Raw genomic sequence first — 21,085 nt, forward strand, 5'->3', positions numbered from 1 at the left:
ATAGAAATATGATGATTTTAAGAAAGTCTTTGAATCGTAATAGATAGATACCCAGAATAGAATTTTAGGTACACAAACTTGCATTTAAATCTGTGGATGTCTCTACTTCAGTTCAAGGATTTAATAACATTGATTGAGAATATTACATTTGGTCCATTTTTGTGATTATTATTATTATTTAATAGACCATGTTTACTTTGCAGAAGAGTCACCCACCGAAACAAAAATTTGTAGTTCATTTCATTTACGGAGAACTAGCTTTGATGGTGAAAAAAAGAATCAGGACATTAAAAGGTTCCTTGTTATAGAAAAATAGTCATAGTTTATGATGAAACCATATCACAGTAACTTACGGAAAATTTAGATTTTGGGAACCTGTAAGAGAATTGATTGCAATACCATTAGAGTTTGGCGGTTTTTAAAATCTCATTTTGTTCCTAATGATACAGTTTTACAAATGGAAATATTTCTAAAACTTTATAAACGGTGCTTTTTCTAAGCAAAAGAGTGATTCTTGTTTGCATTAAATAAGTGATGTGAAATTTACTGTGCTGGAATCTGAAGGAAATGGGGACACCCGCAGAGAAATCACCTTTGTTATGGCAAACAGTAGAAATAATTTCTCAGTGTTTTGTTTTGAATTACCATGACTCTACGCGCAGAAGCAATTGTGCCGTGTGATGACTTCGGCCGGCTGGTGGGAGGGAAGGGTGAGAGGAGAGGGCTGGAAAGGAAGCAACCTTCTCAGAGTCAGCTGCGGGCAGGAGCTGTGCGAGTTTTGTGGCCAGGGACACTCTGGGTAGGAGGTAGCCAGTTTAGGACTTGATCTTCAGCTGGAGCTGGCTTAGCAGGGCTGCTGCGTCACGTAGCTGGCGAGCGCAGGGTGACTGACACAGCGTGACTCTCTTCGGCCGCAGAAGATGGGCTGTGAGGAGAGGGAGGATGAGCTCGCCGTGGTGCGGGCTGTAGGTGCGGCAGCAGAGGCCGAGGCCACGCACGACGCTCGGCGCTCCCTTGCTGCCCGCGGAGCTGTCTACCTGCATCTCCCCGTACCCTGCGCACGCGGTCACCGCCCCACGCACACAGGGCCTCCAGCTGTACCGAACGGCTTCTTCACCCGTGAGGAGAGTGACAGAAATGTTCTGGGGTTTGGGTTGTTCACCATGTTCTCTTGTCTTAAAAGATACGTGTCGCTTTGCAGATATAATTTAATAACATTTCCAATTTTAATGAAATTTGCTCATTTTTTTTTTTAAATACAATGTTCTCAAAGAAAAATGAAGTTACAATATAAAATCAGAGCAAAAAAAAGTGTGTAAATACAACTTTTCTATTAGAAAAGGCAGTGTCTGGGGAAGGGCTGGGGAGCGGTTATTTTTTTACTTTTTTAAAACAGATATAAACTTAAAGCCATTCACCATATTTACTCGTTTTAGGGTTCAGCTAAACCATATCAGGGTATTGCACCATAGCAAAAAACCAGGGAGATTACACTAAACTAGTTTTCCGAGGGCACAGTTTGTTTCGATGTACACACACACGACATCCTATTTTCATGCCATCCTTGCATATGTTCATAAATAAAATTATTGAAACACTTGTTTCTAAACAAATTGAAGATGGTTTTGTGCAAAAATGAAAAAAAAAAAAAACCACAGAAAAAAGCAAACCTAAAAAAGCCCCTCGGTGAACAGAGAATGCTGTTTGCTCCTGCCTTTAGACTATGCCCTCTGATACACTGTGCCTTAATATACTTACTTATACTACGGTACTGTTTAATATACAACATCAACATATTCTGTTATAGTATAAATAAGAAAAGTCCAGACCCAGGAAACAAACCCACTGTGATTGACAGTGCATCGTCGTGTCACATGAACCATTTTAGATATATACACACACGTACATATGTATATAAAATATTAATGATACACAAAACCACAGGTAGGGCATGTGCATGTCGACAAGAAAAGCGACACAGAAACTCATACACGTGCATGTGTTCGCAGAGATGTTGCAAAGGCAGTGAACCTACCCAGTAATCAGAAATCACATTTCAAAGCTAAGTTCAAGGCAGTCTTAAACTCCACTGGAGCTAGGCTTGTTTACATGGTTAACGAACGTGGCTTTATTCGTGTTGGATTTTAGTAAAAGCAAAGAAACAAAACCACCTGAGTAAGCTTCTGTCCCCTCCCCTTTATAGCTTGGGGTGTCTTAAAATCAAGGGTTAAAAAAAATTATGGCATGGGGTATATAGTGGCCTAAATCTAAGAACAGTAGGAAAGAGGTGCAAGAACAATAAAAGCAGAATGTTTCTGTACAGCCAACATCCGACTTCACACAGGACACTGCAGCAGGGCTGGCAAATTATCCCTTCTTGGTTGGTATCAATCGAAAGTGGAGAGGGGTAAGAACAGCTGAATGTGCCCCTACCGGCTATGAAAAAAAGACCCTGTTTCAACTTTATTTAAAAAAAAACCAAATAAAGGAAACTCGTCACCGTAAGCTCCCCCCTTGAAGGTCCTCTCCAGGTCACTCCTATACAAAATATTTGGTAATACCTCGTTGGCAGGTACCGTCTGTCTTGAAGCTGAACGTGTAGCGGGCACTGATGACAAAACCGTAGCTGGGGTGCGAAAGTGGCCGACGATTCCTTGTGCCCACCCCCTGCACAGTGTCTCGGGCTGGAAGGTAACAAGCAATCATGTCTCTTAAGGCAACTGAGTTATAATGCAGGAGCGGAGGGGATCACCTTTGGGCCTGCAGTTTACTCATTTTTTGGGGGGGTCGTTGGCCGTCCTGTACGTACTAGCCTACCTAACATGTACTAGTAATTTGTTTTCACTGTTGTGGGTGTATGCACCAGCCTACGGAGGTTCGTGCGCAGCAGTCACATCTGGTGACGAAGCTACGGAATAGGCACGCACGCGTGCACTTTCAACGTAAAAACACCTCTGTGCCCACGCGCCATATGAAGTAAAAGTGTCTTACAGTTGGCATGAAAAGCTAAGACATGGGATTGTGAAAGCATATATTTGTAATTCATTATTTCATCAGTATCTTTCCTCTAACTTCAGTGTTGTTGCTCCTGACTTACACCTGCAAAAGTGAAAGCAGAAGAAGGAACTCTGCGTGCCTGTAATAGTATGTATATATAGGAAATGTATATCAAATATAGCTACACGTATCAGGCCAAATTGGCCTAGGCACAAGTGTTCATGGTTGCACCGAATCTCTTTTGTAATAAATATATGTGCTTGCATGCAGTTGTGAATGGAGAACGTGTAACTGTATGACAAGACTGCTAGTCTTCTTGGATATATGATCGTGTTTATTGCAGAATATCCATTTATTATGCAGAGTGGAAGTATTTATACATTAAGTTAATAAGATGAGTTATTTTTACGAATGTTGCCCAGGAAGTATTGCAGCACCGATGACAGATTTTTATGCAGCTGCAAAAATGTCTTTTTTGCCCAATCTTAAAGTACGAGGGTGTTCAGGGAGAGGAATGAACTATTTGGAAGAGGAAGTTAAGTACAGGCTTTAAAAAAAGCATTTTTTTATATCAGCTGCATTTGGGGTTAAAATCTATTTGTCACAGAAGTTTTTATTCTAACTGAAGTTACGGTATCTGCAGCAGAACCCGCCACGGAGAAAGCTCTTGGTGGACTTTACTGCGCTCTGCAAAGCGCTGCAGTCTCTGGCCTCCATTCAGCAAAACGCCATTTTTTTAACCTTAAGGTTAGTTCCACTGAAGTAAAAGTAACTTAAAGCACACGGTGAAATGATTTGTTGAATAGGAAGCCAGGGTTCTCAGCACCTTTGCGGGGCTTGGTCCCTCATTAAACAGCAAGTGCCAGGAAAAAAGGAGAAGGCTACAAATTTCGACTGGCTGGCTTAATTCAGCTCAGTGCTTTATTAAGTGCCACGCTTGCGAGTAGAGCCACAAAATCTACAAGAGGACATCTTCTGTGCAAGCAAAATGGGATTTTTTTTTCACATGTAAGAAAGGGACGCTTGGATATTTTCCAGGTAGTTTAAAAAGATGAAAAATGTGTATAAGGAGACTTCCCCCCCCACGTATTTCTAGCTAGTGCTTTTCTCAACTGTACATCATACCTCTCTAAATAACTAAAACTTAAAAAAGAAAGAAAGAAAAATTAAATACATTGTAACTTGTTTGTGCAGAGAGAGGAGTGTTTGCTTAACGAAAAGTGGGGTTTTATTGGATAGTGAGGGAAAACATTTATTCAAAGAAAAGCCAACCATACCTTTTTTCTATACATTAAACACAGTTCATACTTCACAGAGTATATTACAAGGGTGCTTCTTCTACCTGTCACACACCTGCTCGCCTGCCTAGTGACACAAGCAAGGCACGCTGTGATGTCAATACCAGCAGCACCCTTGCAGGTGGAAACGTTCTACTTTTTACCACCAAAGCAACTCAGAACCCTCTGGCTGGGGGGGGTCCCGTCCCCCCGCAGCTGTCTGTGAAGTCATCTGAGATGAGCCCCTCCATCTTTAGTTGAATTTAATCTTCCCAAAAGAGTCAAATAATACCAGGAAGTCAAAAAACATACAGCTGGTGTGAGAGCCCTACGCTCAGGGTGTTAAGAGGGAAAGCTTGGCCACTCCTGCCTGTTGCGTCCTCGTCTGCATGGTGCATCCTGCGCATGGTTAACAGTTTTGGCAAGGGAGGTTTGCAAGAAGCATCAGTTAAGGGAAGGACTTTCAGCTATGTGACTACAAAAGCTGCTACTTACATTACTAAAGGTTTTTGGTGATCAAACATTTTCAGTAAAAACTTTAGTACTCATTTTAGAAAACTGAGTTGCAATGCATGCTACCAAAAGGAAAAATATTTTCTTGTGGGAGAAGATAGCTGAACTTTTGATTCTCTTGTTACTTTTACTGTCCAGCTCACTTGTGCTTTGTTGTTGTCGTGGCTCGTGCAGCTCCAGTAACGCAGCTGTTGAGGCTAGATCTGTGCCGGAGGAGTTTTAACTCATGTGGAAACGGTGCTCCCCTCGAGTTATGTGGGAAGAGAATTCGTACCTGTCCTGGCTATGGTAGCCACACATGTTGCATTCAAAAGGATCGCGGAACCCGTGGCAGCCCATATGGATCGTGTACATCACGTGATCCAAGAAAAGGACTCGACAGTGTTCGCACTTGTAAACTTTCACTTGCTCCCCATTGCTGCTGATCACTTTGAAAGCATCCTGGGAATTGTCAGTACCTGCCCTCAAGACATCATATTGCCTGTTTTCTTCTTTTATAGAGATGCCATTTCTTGCAGGGGGACCTATGTGGTTTGTCAGGTAAATTAAACCGCTGCGTTCCTCGTTATTGCTCTCTGTATCTGTTGAGTCTTGGCAGCTGTTGCTGGGGGAGGCATCTCGTTCGGAGGAGACAGATTTGGCTTTGGAAAGCAGCAACAAGTTTTCCACTGCGCTGTCCTGAGCTGTATGGTTGGAGCGAGCCTGATTGTCCCCGAGAGGTTTGTGGAGCTGATACATGGGGCTGATGACGGGCACCACCTCAGAACCACCTGGTGGTGTCTGGACAAGGGGACGCAAGGACTCTGCCCCCAGGTAACTGATGGCGTTATTAATGGCCTGGTCTATAACGTGCGTCTGCATTATCTCATTCTCCTTCTCATAGTTGGTGGTGGCATCGTATGGAAGATCGGGCAGACATTTCTCACCTGCAGTGAAAAACAGTCAGGAGTTAGAGGGTCGATTTCTACATAATTAAGGAATTGAACATCATGGATTAATAAAACAGCAACATGGAAGAAAAGAGTTGATCAAATCCACCTCTGAAATTCACCTGAGGTGAATTCATAGTTCTCTAACATAGCAGGTCAGAAAAATGGTTGGTTGGTGGTTTTTTTTTAACCTGCAAAATAATTTGAGGTCTTTGGAAAAGCAAATGGATGAAAACAGACCCTGGAAGTAACTATATGGGGACTCGTGGGAGCTACAGATCGAGTGCTTCATCCTCTCTTTCTCCTTTCTAACTGGACTCCCTCATCTGCCTCCTACAGTGAGCTGAGGTATGCCTTTGTGGTTAGTGGAGACAGTGTACCAGCACAGTTACAGTGAGCCTGGCCTTCGTGCTTCAGAGCATGAAGCAAATTATCAATATTTTTTCCCTAAAATATTACTATTTTAGACTGGAAATTGTATGTTTTAGTTTTAGATCTTCAGTTTCTTACAAATAACCCACATTGGTAATGTGGTCATATGTCATTTCAGAGAAAAATCAACAAAAACTTAACTTTTCATATTGCCACCTCCCACCCCACCCCCCCTTGTTTTTTAAATAAGCCATGTTAGACACATTACCAGAAGCTACTCATGTTCCTAAAAATTTTGTGTCAAAGGTTATGATCTATAGGAGCAGCCAAGAACCATGGAAAAAATTAAGTGCATTTGTAGTTGGAATATATTTTTCCTACGAGTTAAAAAGCCCTATATAGTGCAAGATTACTTGTTACTTGTAACTTTGACTCTGATTTGGGATGCCAAAAGTAAGGGGGGACTCAATTTTTTTAAAATCGGGCTGCACTGATGTATCTCTAGCTGGATACCCTAGTATTGAATGCTGAATTTCACTACAATTTCTCAAAATTCCTGGACAGACAGGACTAAGCAAAACATAGATGGTAAAAGTTAGGAGTGGGAGAAACCATTTAAATGCACAGATGCTGATTTTATGAACCTGAACAGTCTTCTCAAACAGTGTAAACCATCAATGTTATTATCAGGCTCCTAATAAATTTGTGCAAACGTTAAGGGGTAGAAAATTCCCACAGAATCCTAGGGACTACGAATAACACATTGTTTATAGTCCGGATAGATTTTCTAGCTCTGCAGATCTTGGGAAATTCATTGAAAGCCACAAATATCTCTATGAGGTGCTGTCACCATTTCCTAATCAGCATGACATTTGCTGGTAGGCCTTGGAAAGTCCTAATTTATCTAAAAGAAATGCTAATAGGGGCATGGAAAATTTACCAGAAGATCTGCAAATTAATTTATCAACAATTTCCCACCCGGTTTCTAGTCAAATTGACTATTCAAAGTCAGTGAAGAGCCCAGAAAAGTTCTAGCATGACACTATTGCAATGATGAGGCTAAAGTGTAGAAAGTCCTGCTGTCTACATTTCCCACAAGATAAGGTTTCATACTAGTTTGTCCATGCTCTGCAAGCAGAGAAAGAAACACTCTGAGCATTGCGTAAGTTCCTATAAGGGATGTAGGGTACAGACACCTTCTAGCTGTGCTGCACAAGCGTCAACTTCCTCTTGTTTCCTTTCCCTATTATTCTGCCAATTTGAGCACCCCTCTGCTGGGGTGCATTTTTTTTTCCAGATTTACCCACTCTAATGCTATAGTTTTCAGGCAGAGTTTGAGGCTTAAGATTCCAAATAGACGTCGTGAAAGACTCTTGAATGATGTATAGAAAACCTGTCCTAATACGAATGTATACCCTTAACTCAAGGAGGAAAAAATGAGATCAAAATAGTTTGTATTCCATGTGCACTGTATATCACTGAAAAGTTGGACTGGTCTTCATTATACACAAAATTCTGGGCATCCAGAAGGCATGATTTTAATAGCTGTTTCTTGGGTAGTATTTGCTTTATGTAGCACAACCAGTTGGTAGGTGGACTGAGAGGATCAAGTGCTCATAAGAAAAATTTGTTTCCAAGCAGAACTGTCTGAAACAGACACAAACTTGAGGTAGGCAGGTATCATTTCTGTATGTGGGCAATGCAGACAATACTTGCACTCATTAAAAATAATAGCTTATTTCTGTGGTTATTAGAGCATAAGTAAATTAAACTGCTAATGGTTTGCACTGCTTAGGGTTCTGCAGCAGCTACCTAAATAGTAAAAATGCATGCAGTGCATGGTGGGCACTTTTTTCTTTTCTTTTTTTTTTTTTTTTTAACCCCTTCTCTTTTCTTTGCTGCCTATTGTTTTAACATGATAAATGTGTGTCAACCTCGCCTGCAGTTCTCACTCTCTAGTTTGGATGGCCCAGTTCTGCTCTCGGGTCTAGGAGCTATGCCAGTTTGGAATAGATAGAGAATTTTACAGATAACTGGCTTAATTTGGTGAACAATCTCACTTTTGAAAGGTAATGAATTTAGCCTTGAGAACAATGAGCAAAGCAGCAGACAGTCTCTCCCTTATGCGAAGGATGCCATTTGCTCCTTCTCCCTGGAATTCAGCACGGGGATTGGGATGACATGGTAATCTACAGGAGCAATAAACATGTTTTATTACCCAAAAGCTCTCCTGACCAGCTGGCCCAACCTTGTGTTAATCAGGAATTTACCTATTACATGAAGCAGCAGGTGAGGATTGGAAAGGAAAGGATTTGGGGGCATTTTCTTGTCAGAAAAGTTCATCCTTTTGAAGGTTAGCAAATTTCCATAAATATCTGCTGTCAGTAGGTTGTCTTCCTACACCGCACCCTGAATAACTAACTGACAGGAAACTCCGCCCTCCTAAAACTCATAGTTAAAGTGGCTGTCTTTACTGTTATGCAGGGTGAAGAGAGAAAAGGAGAATGAAAAACTAATCCACACCCACGTATACATCGCATATAGGATACTCGCTAGTACCTTTTAAATTTTAACACTTCTGGTCTTCCTGGTCTTCCACAGAATTAGTATTTTGCCTAATGCAATCAGTTACTAGAGTGTCTAAACGAATCAGGTTTGCCTCACATAGTTGATATATTTTTTGTAACTACCTCTACTACAACTTTTGTCCTTTTATAAGCATAAGCATTTCTTATCATTGACTACCTCCTGGGATTGTTGCCTTTGGACTTGAAGACAATCTTGGAATTTCATTTCAAACCTTTGTTGCCCCTCCTGACGTAGCTGAGAGTCCCCTTCCCTTGTCTCAGAAATACTAACTTTCCTTTCACCCTTGTGTCCTCATTGAATAAAGTATATTTGGAATTTCTGTCCCATAAACTGGTCTTTTTTTGCCTTGACTTTTGACTGAAGACCTCCTTAATGTGTGGGTTTTTTCAAAGACTTCAGTTTTCTCTGATTGCCTCCTACAGACTAATATTATAAATGAATGTGCAGAGAATTATAAAAGAATCTAACTAGATATGAGTATATGCTGTGCTCTGATCTCCCATGTTTTTATTCATTTAAGACTAACTCTACATAGCTGACAAAATATTGTCTGTGGCTCTCACTATTACAGAACGGATCTAACCACTACTTGGTACAGGCTTACCAAACAGAACAATATAGGTGTAGCCTCCATTTTTTCATTGCTAAGACAAAAACATGCCTACTAGGTGCAAATGGGCATGAACTTTTTGCGTCATTTATAGAATGTACCCAAAGATCTTTTCATTTAGGTATTATTCTCAGACCTATGTATGTTTATTTCCATTCTCATTTTGGGCTGTAAAAGTATACAGACTTTATGAAGGGGTGAAGAACATTATCCAGCCTATGCTCAACTATTCACAAATGCTTTCACAAACACTAATATGCTCAGATCTGGATGTCGTCCAAGAAATTAATAAAATAACCCTGAAAGTGTGGTCAAATGCTTTTTCAATAGGAAACTTCTATTCCTATCTTTAGGTTCTTAAGGCAACTTCAAGAGCCTGTCCAGATCTTGTAATGATCTGGTTCATAAGCATTAGAAAAAGACAGGAAAAAGACTTAAAATCGATCTCCAGATGTGGAAAATTAAACATGCAGAAATGTATGCGGGAGAAGTTTGGTTGGTTTTTTTTTTTCCCCCAACACATTGCTGTATCTGCTTCTATAGAGATAGATATTGCTAATTTAGTAAAACAAGTAAAATCATAAAGCAAAAGTAAAAATCCTGTGAGATGTTTTTTGGGTTTTGTTTTGTTTTATTTTTTAGGAGACAGCAAACGTTTAACTCTTACCAACAAATTTCTGAGGCATAGAGCTCTTACGTTTGGCGACGTTACTTGCTAGTCTATCCAGCACGAGGGATCTTTCTGACCCTATCTTGCACAGGTCTTCAGCCATTTCACTCTGGTTAGTTTCCTCTTTTATGACTGAAATCAAATGACATCAGAAGGGTTAGGCACGCTTGTTCCATTTTAATGGAACTATTGTCTTCAGGTTATTGTTTCTCAGCTAATGACTTTTAGCTCCCAACCAGCTGGAAGGAGGAGCTCACCGCTGCAGACACAGGACGATTCCGACTCCTGGTAACAAAGTCCCTCACGCTGATTAATCTATGTACATGTTCATGTTTCCCTTGTTTAGGATACGAAAATGAGATTGCAACTGCGAGGCGTCTGCCTGTATGTAACATAATCACTCCACCCTTGTTCTACAGCCACTCGGCATTTCCATGAATAAATTACGTCCTACCATTATACTGGACACGAAGCAGTTCTTCTTTTCACCCTCCCACTGTCACTCCCACCTGTCCCTCTGCACCTCCCCCAGCGGAACCACCTGTATGGTCATTGCTTCTTTAGCAGGAACAATGGACAAACTTCTCAACTCCAGCAGTGGAAGATGTATTTGCAAGCTACACCCTCCCTTCTCCCCTTTTCCCCTAGTAAATATTGCTAAACTTCCTTGATGCAATTTTAGACTTTAAATGGCAATTTAACCTGAGTTGCTAAAGTCACATTTATAGTGGAGCACTGACTTCCAACACTCAAACGTGTTTCCCAACTTCCTGCTGCTGCTGAGACACTGTAGGATTAGAAAGGAGCTTAGCTGTGAGGCTCTAGGAAAGGGAGACTATTTCCCTTTCACTACTTCAGCACTTTCCTGCAGAAACAGAAGGGATGTATGAAAATGCACTGTCAAAACAATGACTACGAAAAATGTATGGAAAGGTATTTCTGACTTCCAGCATCTAAAGGAAAGGTGATACGCAGTGAGATCACAGCACAGCTGGGTTTTGGTTTTTTCTTTTTTTTTGGCGAGGGGGGTCAGAGGCAGGAGAGAAAGGGGTTAATTTTACTTTTACCTGCTACTAGGATATGGATATTGTACCTGAACTTGTGAGTTGCTATTGAAGGGAGAAGCAAAAGATGATTTTTTAGACTTTGGTTCTGCAAGCTATTTCAATTACGTGCGCCGCTCCACTACATTTTGCCTTCTGTGCCTGCTGAGAATTTTTTATCACTGGATTTATTCCTTTCAGCTATGAGACGGGTTCACAGAACCCATTTCTCTGGTACCTGGGTGTTTCTCAATAGTTGAGAACACGCCGTTCCTATGCAATGTTATTTTGGCAATATACCACTGCTACAAAAGGATGATTGTGAAAGTTTCATTGTTCCTGAAAGATGCGAAATCAGGGTCTGGTGGACAACTGGAAAAAGCAGGTGAAGTGTCCTAGACAGCAACAACCCGCAAGACCAAGCGGAAGAGTACACAACTGGTTCTTGAGTCCCTGCTGCAGCAGCACATACCGCAGCGACAGCAACAGCAACAGGGAGTCTCATGGAATTATGCCCAGCCCCATAAGATGCTAAAGATTGTGACCAACACAAGATATGAGCCGAATTTGGTCATGAAGATGCAGGATAGTAAAGGGCATTGATGGTATCTGGTTGTCATCAAACAAGCACACACTAGCAAGCATCTTGTGCTGGCTAAGGCTTCCAGATACCCCTTTAGGAAGAGATTTACAGAGAATGTTTTAAAGCAGCCCGTTCGACAGGGAAACAAAAGATTGAGTTTTTAATTAGAAGTTGAAATGATCAAGAAATACCTGTTTAGGATATAACGTTCCATTTCTAATCAATTCAAGAGAGGGTAAGTTATGTATTCAACTTTCAAACTGCAACTTTTAAAACTGCTATACCCCGCCCCCAAAATTGAGCAAATTTAACCATGTACTAATTTCCAGCCTTCACAACTGACACCCCCTGATATTTGCCACCAATCTGATAACTACTTTTCTGTAATTTGGTGTCTGTGAACTGAAATAAAAAAAATTATCTTTCCAAATGAAAATCCGCCAGTGATGGAAGAAATTGTAATTGACCCTTTTTAAACTTCATAAACTATTTCTATTGTTATTTTATATAGGCCTGGTAAGACTTCAGCACACTTCCACTCAACTCAAATGCAAAACTCCAATTAGTATCTCTAAGAGAAGAACTTCACATGGACAGAGATTCTAGTCCTCTAAAATAAGAATTTTGCCATTAAATTCATCAAGTTCCTAATTTCATGCTGAATCTCCTTCTCTTAAAGAAAGCAAACAAAAGTTAAAATGTAAATACAATCTCGTGTTCCCCTCCTTACTCCTCTTTGCTGGATCTTTCCCATATTTAAGTAATTTCCCAATTATATTTGTTAGATTTACAAGCTAATGGAAAGCTTTTACCAGTTTAGGTCCTTTCAACTGACATTTTTTCTATGTATACAGCACAAAGTATTTTAAAAATGCTGTAAAAAACAATCCCACTGTAGCAGAATGCCAAATTAGATATCCTAGCTGATTTTTGTACCAACTTTTTTGAGTCTGGGGAAAAAAAAAGGGCCTGAATTATGACTCTAATAGCTCCATATCACACCATGAAATATTATAAGAACAGTGGTAGCGTAACTACTTGCTTTTCTAGCTATAATGTAGAATGCACTAAAAATCCGAGAAGGACACTCACTCATTCTCAACTGTTTCATTGTACGTTTTCATCTTTGAGTTTATAAGGGAAATAAAAAATGTAAACATGGCAAAATGGTACGTTTGCAGTGAAGCAGAATAGATTGTTTAGAGTGCAAAATACTAGGAAAAAAGCAGGAAAGTTTTATTTTTAGAAACATAAGGAATTGATTTATTAACTGAGTACTAAAATTTTTTATTTTAAGAGTGGATTTTTTGGCAGGATACAAGGTCTAAACCCAGAAGTTATTCCTTGAATATTATTTTCTAATTTGCAAAAGCACTCCTATTATATATCAAATACAGATTTATATGATGTTTTCAGTATATGCAAGGAAGAACTAATTCTTCCAAGCATTCAAGAATTCCCCAAATTTTCATCCCACTGAGATATTAGATATTCAGTCCTAAGCTAGTGTAAACTCTCCTGTCATGATTTGCTATAAACAAAGGTCCATCTCTAAAATTGTATTATTTCTTATTAAAGTTTATGATTCCTTATATCGGTTTCATCCGGACGGTTTTGCTTACTAAGACTTTAGCAGTAGTTCAGCTCCTCATTCATGCAGATTTTCATGTTCTGTGTGCAGGCATCCAAATCCATGTGCCAGACACCGAAAAGTCAAATCCCAAGACAGAATATTTGCTTCTAAATCCTATCACCTCTTTGAGCAATAAGTATTGTTGCCTACTGTATATCATGTTGAGCTTTTCTATTTATACATTCTCCAGCCCCTCAATAAAATTAGAAGGGGCGCTGCTCTAATACGCTGTCTGCCAGAAGCATCTCAGCTGTATTCACTGCTATCATTATGTGCATACAGTTTACGTTATTTGATAGCATGTAAAAACATATTCAGGTTCTGTCCAGATATAAAATATTAAACGAGGCATCATTGCAAATAGGTCAGAGAGAACCTTCCATTTTTGTCATTTGACAAACCAAATAACATATACTGACAGGATCAAAAAGGTATGCAAGAAATGTAACTTACTGGATGGGCTTAAACTCCACCACAGAAGCTGGATCTTACATTCTCTATCTAAAACTGCACATGCAAGGGGATTTTGTATGGCTATTTACTGCGATCAATCCCATATGGATCTTTAGGATCTTTGTTAAAAATATTCCAAACCCCAATATCCATTTGCTCTATTTCTGGGCATAGCTTTAGAATTGATAGTCTCCAAGAAATGGACTTTACCTTCATCATAAGACTGGTCTCTCAGAGAAGCACAACAGCTCCTCACCTCCCCCCAGTTTTCTTTTAAAGGGGAAGTTGGGAAGAAGGCTGTCAACAAATTATTAGCCTTTCTGGACTGTCTCAGTCAAACTGGCTAAATTAAATGCCTCTGCCTTCACATCCTCTTTCTTGGAAGAGTGAGATCAAAGACAGATGGCTCATCCTTGTTAGATGAGTTGGTCGCAGTGGTCAAGTAAGCCCCTTAAGCTGTGCCTGGGAAGGGCAGGAGATGTGCAATGCAGAAGATTCTGCAGCCCTACCTAGAACACTGATATTAAGTCTTTATTAAGAATACATCCACAAGAGTACTGCGATATAGGACTCCAAGCAAAAGGGAAAGGTGGTGAGACGATGTAGTCGTACTGTCTTGAGATGGTGAACTGAAATTTTCCAGGTCTTACAAGTGTTTTGCTACGTGCCTGAGTTTTACTTCGGCTTTTCGTATGAGCTAAACAAAACGAGACAACAGCCAAATATTTATCAAATATAGAATAAATCCAGATGCAATATCATACATCTGGGGGGTGTGTGTGCCTCCCCAATGCAAAAGATGCCACAAATGGTACTACTGTTCCTTTTACACTCCTTTTTCTGCATACGTGGCAGGACAGCATTAATCCCCAAACGGACACGTTTATTACCTGAATAAAGGCTGCTTGAGATATTCATGGTTTGCAGGTAGTTATGACAGCGTTCTTTATGTTCTTCCAAAGAGCTGCGCTGCTTATAGCTGCGACCACAGTATCCACACTTATGGGGTTTGCCAACTGGAGAAAACACAATTAATTGAGAGATTCAGATGAGGTATTCAACAGCATATTAATAATGGTAAGAACAACAGGAAAAAAGCCCACTCCCAAAATAAACGCATGCTGTGGTGAACTGAAGAAAGATTTTGTAAATTTAAAAAAAACCCCCAAACTAATGGAAAACTAGTTGTATATCTTTACATCAACAGGCCAATTCTGTGGGTGCTGCAAGCCAATTTCAGATGATTCACATCAGATAAGGACTGCGACATTAAATCTTCAAAAATGGCATCTACACAAGTTAGAAACGAAGACACCTTCAAAGGTCTGAGCATAGCTGCTTTAATGCCTAGTTCCCACAGAGCCTGCCAACAGGGGAACTGGTGGTGTAGGTAGAGACACCTGCCCACGGCTGGATGTCAGTTCTGATGTAACCAGAACCAGTTCAACCCTTTTAGGACAATGTTAGATTTCATATGTTTTCTTGCCCTCTGCTGCTGGAAATTCAAGAGAAATGGTGTGACAAAATGTTTTCTGTATTACACCAATCCAGATGTAGGCAGTTCCAGGCATTTTGCAGTAACAATACGGTTTCACGGACTTCTGGACCTGAATTTTCTGTCTTAGCATGACAAAACTGTCACCTTATATGTCTTTTCTTAATTTTAGATGGTTACACAGCTTAATTTCTGAATTGACCTTTAGAGGTCCCTTCCAACCCAAACTATTCTATGATTCTATGATTCTATGATTCTAATTTTATTTACAAATTCTCAGACAAAAACCAGACTCAGACATCCAACTTGTTTTATAATGTATTGATGTCAATTTGCCAATTGCAGGAATTAATAAAAAATCTACAGTTTATCCATTGTCTCTTTAGCTACGGAATCCTCAGAGTTTGCCAAAAGTGTCTAGGTGTAATTTCATGTGTATATGAAAAATTATGTTTAAAATTCTGCAGCCATGAAAATCAGTAACAGTAAGGGAGAGGGAGGCAAAATAGTATTTTAAAGATGTGCTTTCCTGAATCAGACCAGGACCAAACAGGAGAAGTGGAAATTATTTTGGACATCTGGGACCAACACTAGGGATCTTATTATTTAATGTGTGTGCTGGAGAAGAATTTTCTTAGTTTTGTGCAATGCAAAAATGTCACTTTGAGAGCTCCCCTTCTGCTACCCAGAACTTGGTCCCAAAGCCAACTTTTGCAAGTAAAGTTACAAGTGTCAGTTCCAGAAATGTGTTTTGCAGGTCTCTTATCCAAATAACAGTTTGCATTTCCAGCTTAGCTTGGGAAACTAGATGAGACAACACTCTGCTTTTAAAGGCACTTTAAAGATGCTAAATTGGTTTTGCTTCACAAAAGGTATGTGACTATGGCTTCTGTCAAACAATGAGAGGTTCGTGGTAATGGAAAAGCGCAGCTATTCAAAAATATTTATTCAGATCTCTATATTACTGTTGAGACAAAACATTGAAAAACTCTAGCAGAGTCCTCTTTTTTGGAAGACTATTATCTTTCTCTCTCCCACCCTCTCCCTCCTTCCCACCCTTTCTCTTTCAAAGTAATTGTAGTAACAAGGTGCAACAAATAACTGCTGCTAAATACTGTAGGTGGTATTCACTCCTTAGGTTGAGAATGACTACCAGACTGGAGGTTTTTGAGACTTCGTGACTTAAAACCTACTGTGTTTAGACCTTATATTATCTCTATATGTGGATAAATGCCATCCAAACTCTAAAACATTCATCAGCTTTAATTCATGTTCGTAGTTCCATGAAATGGATTACTCACATGAGGCTCGTAAGATGAAACCCTAATACAGAAACTTTTAATCAGCCAAGAAGTACAGGAAAAAAAACAGTGCTTCTGGTGAAGGAACATGAGTGTGAGATGAGTTTAGTCATTTCTTTGCTGCTAAAACACTGCGGCCAGCTCACAGCTTGGTTAACCCCAACATGGGGCTACTCGCCTCCACAGGGTGAGAAGACCTCTCAGGCTTGGTGGCCGCCAACGCCCCTGTCTCCTCAACGGGTGTGGTGACAAGTGCCCCTGGACAGTCCCACACCTTCACTTACCCGAGTGAGTCCTCAGGTGTCCCGTGAGGGCATCCCTGCGACGGCAGGCGTAGTTACACAGGTGACACTTGAAGGGCTTTTCACCCGAGTGCAACTTTATGTGGCGCAGAAGGTTGCCCTTCTGTGTAAAGGAGGCTCCGCACTGATTGCACTGGAAAGGGCGTTCTCCTATGGGGAGAAGGAGAAAATATGTGAGAACAAAAAATCTTATGTGGTAACAAGAGAAAGATTTCAGTGAGAAAGTTGTTTTCTCACTGCTGCTCTGTGACTTCCACCGGCTGCAGGTTTGATATAACATGAGGCTTTCAGACTAAACCTGCCAGTTTCTTAATGCTTCACTGGCTGGGTCAATTTGATCTGAAAATCTAATTTTTTTTTTCTAAATCAGAATGGCACATCACAATGCAAATTCAAACTCATTTAAATAAAGTGACTGCAACATTTTGTGTTGAAGAGCCACTCTTCCTGATCAGCAGTTTTGGAATAAACCAATATCCAATTTTGCATGTTGTGGCATTTGGTGGGGTTTTTAATGTGGCTTTTTTCAAAGGGTCTTTAAAATATGCCACTGAAGCAGCAAAATAAAAAGGAAACTCATTAAAAATGCATTTCAGGATCACAAGTTCATTTCAGCGTTACATTCTTATATTTAAATGAAAGGCACTTCATTATAATGGTTATAATAACTTCTTTTCATTTACATTTTCCCTGTATTTTCCCTTTCAATTTCTTCTCCATTACCTGTCTGTCCCTAAGCAGCCAAATCAGGAAAGAGACAGAGAAAGAGAGAGAAAGAGAGAGACTAAAATCACATAAGTTAAGATAGTGCAAAGGAAGCCCTGTACTTCCCTGCCAAAGTCCCGACCCTTCTCTAGGTAAGGTATGAACAGAGGAGCTGCACAAATGGGCTCTGCTGGTCTACACTTTGGACGGACGCAGGATAAAACTTGAAGAGGCATAGCAGTGGTTTGTCTGAACTGGGGCCTGTTATCAAGGAAGCGAATCAACTAGCCTTTGCAAAAATTAATACGGCTCTTGTTTGCTTTTTAGTGCTGTTTAAAATCAATATGCTCATTTATTCGCTTAGCTATTTTTTTAAAATTTAAGATAGATGAGGCCTTGTCTTAAGTCAGTGGGAAATATAATAAGTTTCCAGTTGTACCAGATAGGAGTAACGGAAAATTTATACATGAGAGCACTCCATCAACGGGAACCACTCCTGCATGCCCGTTTCTCTGTAGCCTTCGACTAAGTCAAACCAGCCTTTGAAACTCATTTGCTGAATTCTGTTTCTCTTAGGCATAAATGTAATCTGCTCTAGTAATTATAATGCATCGACAGTATTAGAAACAGCCCAGAGATGACCTGTTCTTAGTTTTGATTTTCTTTAACAATAGTTAAAGAAAACAATAACAATAATATTGAATTTAAAATTTCAGTGCTGAAGTTAAAATACAAAAAAAAAAAACCCACCAAGTTAAACAATTTCTTTCTTCTCTCTTACTTAACCATCATGCATTATTTTGCACATCTAGGACCGACTTGTATGTCCATACGTGCGCATATATGTGCAGCGTGATCATTTTTGACTTTTGGGTAGTGCAGTAGAACAGCTGAAAATCAATTAGACAGCAGCACAGTCCCAACCCAAAAATCTGCAAAATCTACAAAATCAGGGCTGGCAGCTTTAGCATTCAGCAAACAGTAAAATGAATCTACTTTATGGCAAGATATTTCCATCGGTCGAACAGCTTCAAGCAGGTCAGCATAGTCCCTGTCAAGCCAAACGAGCTCACTTTCTTTGTCGGGCAGGTAACTGTATTCATCTGAACTATATCCGCAACTGCTTCAACTGGGGCGGCCCACAAAAATGCCAGCGTTAGCCTTACAGGATTTTGCAATGTACTTCATAAGCCATGCACAGTAGTTGTTAGGGGAAAAAGAAAACGGGTAAGAGTCTGTCTGCTTTACCTCTTAATCTTTGGGGCAGTTACTCAGCGTGGAAGGTATTTTTCAGAAATGGACTGAAACAGTAATGAAGAAGTCAGTTTGTCATGGGGGACACAAATTCAGAAGAAATGGTTAATTCTTACTAAACAGCTTTTCTAGCATTCATCTCTGTTATTTTTACTCAGAGGAGCATAAGAGGAGAAAACGAGGATCGTAAAAGTACTCCAGGAATGAGATGGAAAGCAAAGTAAGAATGAAATGTATCTCCAGCCTACAGCTCTTGCAATTACAGGGTGAAATCTTGCACTGGGTGGAGAAGACAGACGGATGGAGCATTTCAGACGAGACTGCTGCATACCAAGTATTTCTACAAAACTTACAGTGGGATCAAATGTAAGGGAACCTGCACTCACGTTGCTGTACAAGGGAAAAGACACCACCACCAAAAGACCCTGAAACTACGTGTAGCTTGGCCAGCCCTTGGTCATCCATGCTGCAACTACTGGGGTGGGGAACGCCTGCCTTGTGAGCCCAGCAAAGCTCCCAGCCCTGCTAGGATGGAGACGGTCGCTGATGGAAGGTTACTGGGTGTGGCGCTATCCCCCCAAAATGGGGAAGGGACAGGACAGAAAGAAAAAACACATAATGCATCTTGAAACAGTCAGCTTTGTGTGTTATTTTGTCGCCAGTTCTGAACAGGACATGTCTACCCTGGGCAGATTTCACCGCGCGGTGTGTAGCTATGGACGAATATGGGCCCAGGAGCAAAAACTGCAATGGGACCCTGAATTGAATCAACCACCATTGCAGTGATTTGCAAGCCTTAGTGGGAGCACGGGCCCTGGACTACTTATTCAGTGAAGAATAGTTATCATCTTAATTGAAATCTTTCTCATTTCTTAAACAATATAATGACAAAATCACCTAATACTCAGAGGCATGCATAGCTCTCTTTCTTCTCTTTTTTTTTTAATGCTCATTCTTCAATGGGCATTAGTTCTCTAAATAAATTTGAGACATTCAGATCCAACTAACAAGACATAACTGAACTAACTGGTGACTTAAGTTAAAGAAGTGTACATAGAAAAATGGAATATATATACCTATGCACACACACATATACATGCACATATATGCATATGCACACATGCACACACATAGGTGCACACTGAGCAAGCGAAGCCTGAATCTATACCCCGAGTTCTCAGCACCAGGGAGCAGGAGGGAGTTTCTCTCTCCTTTCTAGATCTCATTTTTCCTAAACACCAAGCAAGACAGCAGCAAGCTGGAGAAAAATCAACGTACTGAAAGCCTTGGGGAAGGAGAGTGAGGAGAGTTGGGCATCTGTGAGTGGGACTTGCTCTGCAGACGGGAGCAACAGGTAAGGTGCTAGGAAGCAGTCAGTGCTGTACAGCTGCTTGCAGACAGGAGGGGGCAGGAATATCAGGTGCTGCTCTGCATATCTGCACTTGGCAGGTGTATTCATTAAAAGCAATTATGCCTTTTATCAGGTTGGGCAGTCATTTTATTTTGGCACTTTAGTGTGCTAGAGTTTTGTTCACTTATCAAATATTTATTTAAGGAAACCTCACTGCATATGCAGGTTTTACATGAATTAGCAGCAAAGTAATTCATTTGCGAGTCTTATTCCTTCACCGGGCATGTATTGAAATGGGCTTCGCCGTAGTCAGTTAAATGTCTGTAATAGTATATCCCATTTCTACTTTAATTTTCACAGCGCAGCTGAAAGGAAAAGCAGTCAACACTGTTTCCCCATGACGTCCCTTTAATTTAGACTACCAGCTCCGAGCCTCCACTCCCTTGCCAGCCCCTGAAAAGCCACCTGAGCTCACCTAAAGAGGCTGCTCAGAAGAGGAGTCGAGGGCGAGGCGGGAGGGCAAGCAAAGGCTTTCTTTCCATGGAAGGACTCAGGAGCGCAGCTTCACACCCTTTAGTTTTATTAAGTGTAAAAGAAGGAGGTCCTGCTGAGCGAAGTGCAGCTCATGGGATGCTTCCACTGTAGGTTTTAACTATGTTCTCTGATTAAAAAGAGGGTCCCGTTGGCAAGGGGAGGGCTCTGCAAAGGGCGGAGAAGTCTGGGAGTGACAGCCCTTGCGTGGTAGTGCCCCGAGCACCCTTGGCAGGCGCGTGAGTCTCTCTGCCAGGCAGGGAGTTTGGGCAGCTGGAGGTCTGTGCCAGGGAAACCAGTGAGGCGGCCCCCGGGGGCGCTGCCACAGGGAACAGGCAGCCCAGTTCATCCTCCAGAGACTCAGCCTGCCGGGTACCAACCAGTGCACTAGAAACAAAGGCAGCTCTGCTCACCGCCTCCCTAAAATCAGGTGTGTCCCCACACAGGCCATTCAGCCCTGGTGCAAACACTGCCTCT

The 21,085-nt window shown here is 40.9% G+C and overlaps 1 protein-coding gene across 11 annotated transcripts in view; it reads right to left on the minus strand.

The window, feature by feature from the left end:
- Positions 1–4,201: 4,201 nt before the first annotated feature.
- Positions 4,202–21,085, minus strand: part of IKZF1 (IKAROS family zinc finger 1) — a 68,741-nt gene continuing 51,857 nt past the window's right edge. For 7 of the 11 annotated variants that reach the window (XM_076330289.1, XM_076330292.1, XM_076330295.1 and 4 more), the window contains 4 exons: positions 16,750–16,917; positions 14,560–14,685; positions 9,955–10,089; positions 4,202–5,713 (listed from right to left, as the gene is read on the minus strand). In XM_076330289.1, coding sequence (XP_076186404.1) covers positions 5,007–5,713; positions 9,955–10,089; positions 14,560–14,685; positions 16,750–16,917 — 1,136 coding nt within the window. In that variant the 3' untranslated portion in view covers positions 4,202–5,006. The remainder of the gene's footprint in view (positions 5,714–9,954; positions 10,090–14,559; positions 14,686–16,749; positions 16,918–21,085) is intronic. The other 4 variants (XM_076330298.1, XM_076330293.1, XM_076330299.1 and 1 more) reach the window with 2 other exon arrangements.

Source organism: Aptenodytes patagonicus, chromosome 2, assembly GCF_965638725.1.
Source record: "Aptenodytes patagonicus chromosome 2, bAptPat1.pri.cur, whole genome shotgun sequence".
NCBI lineage: Eukaryota > Metazoa > Chordata > Aves > Sphenisciformes > Spheniscidae > Aptenodytes > Aptenodytes patagonicus.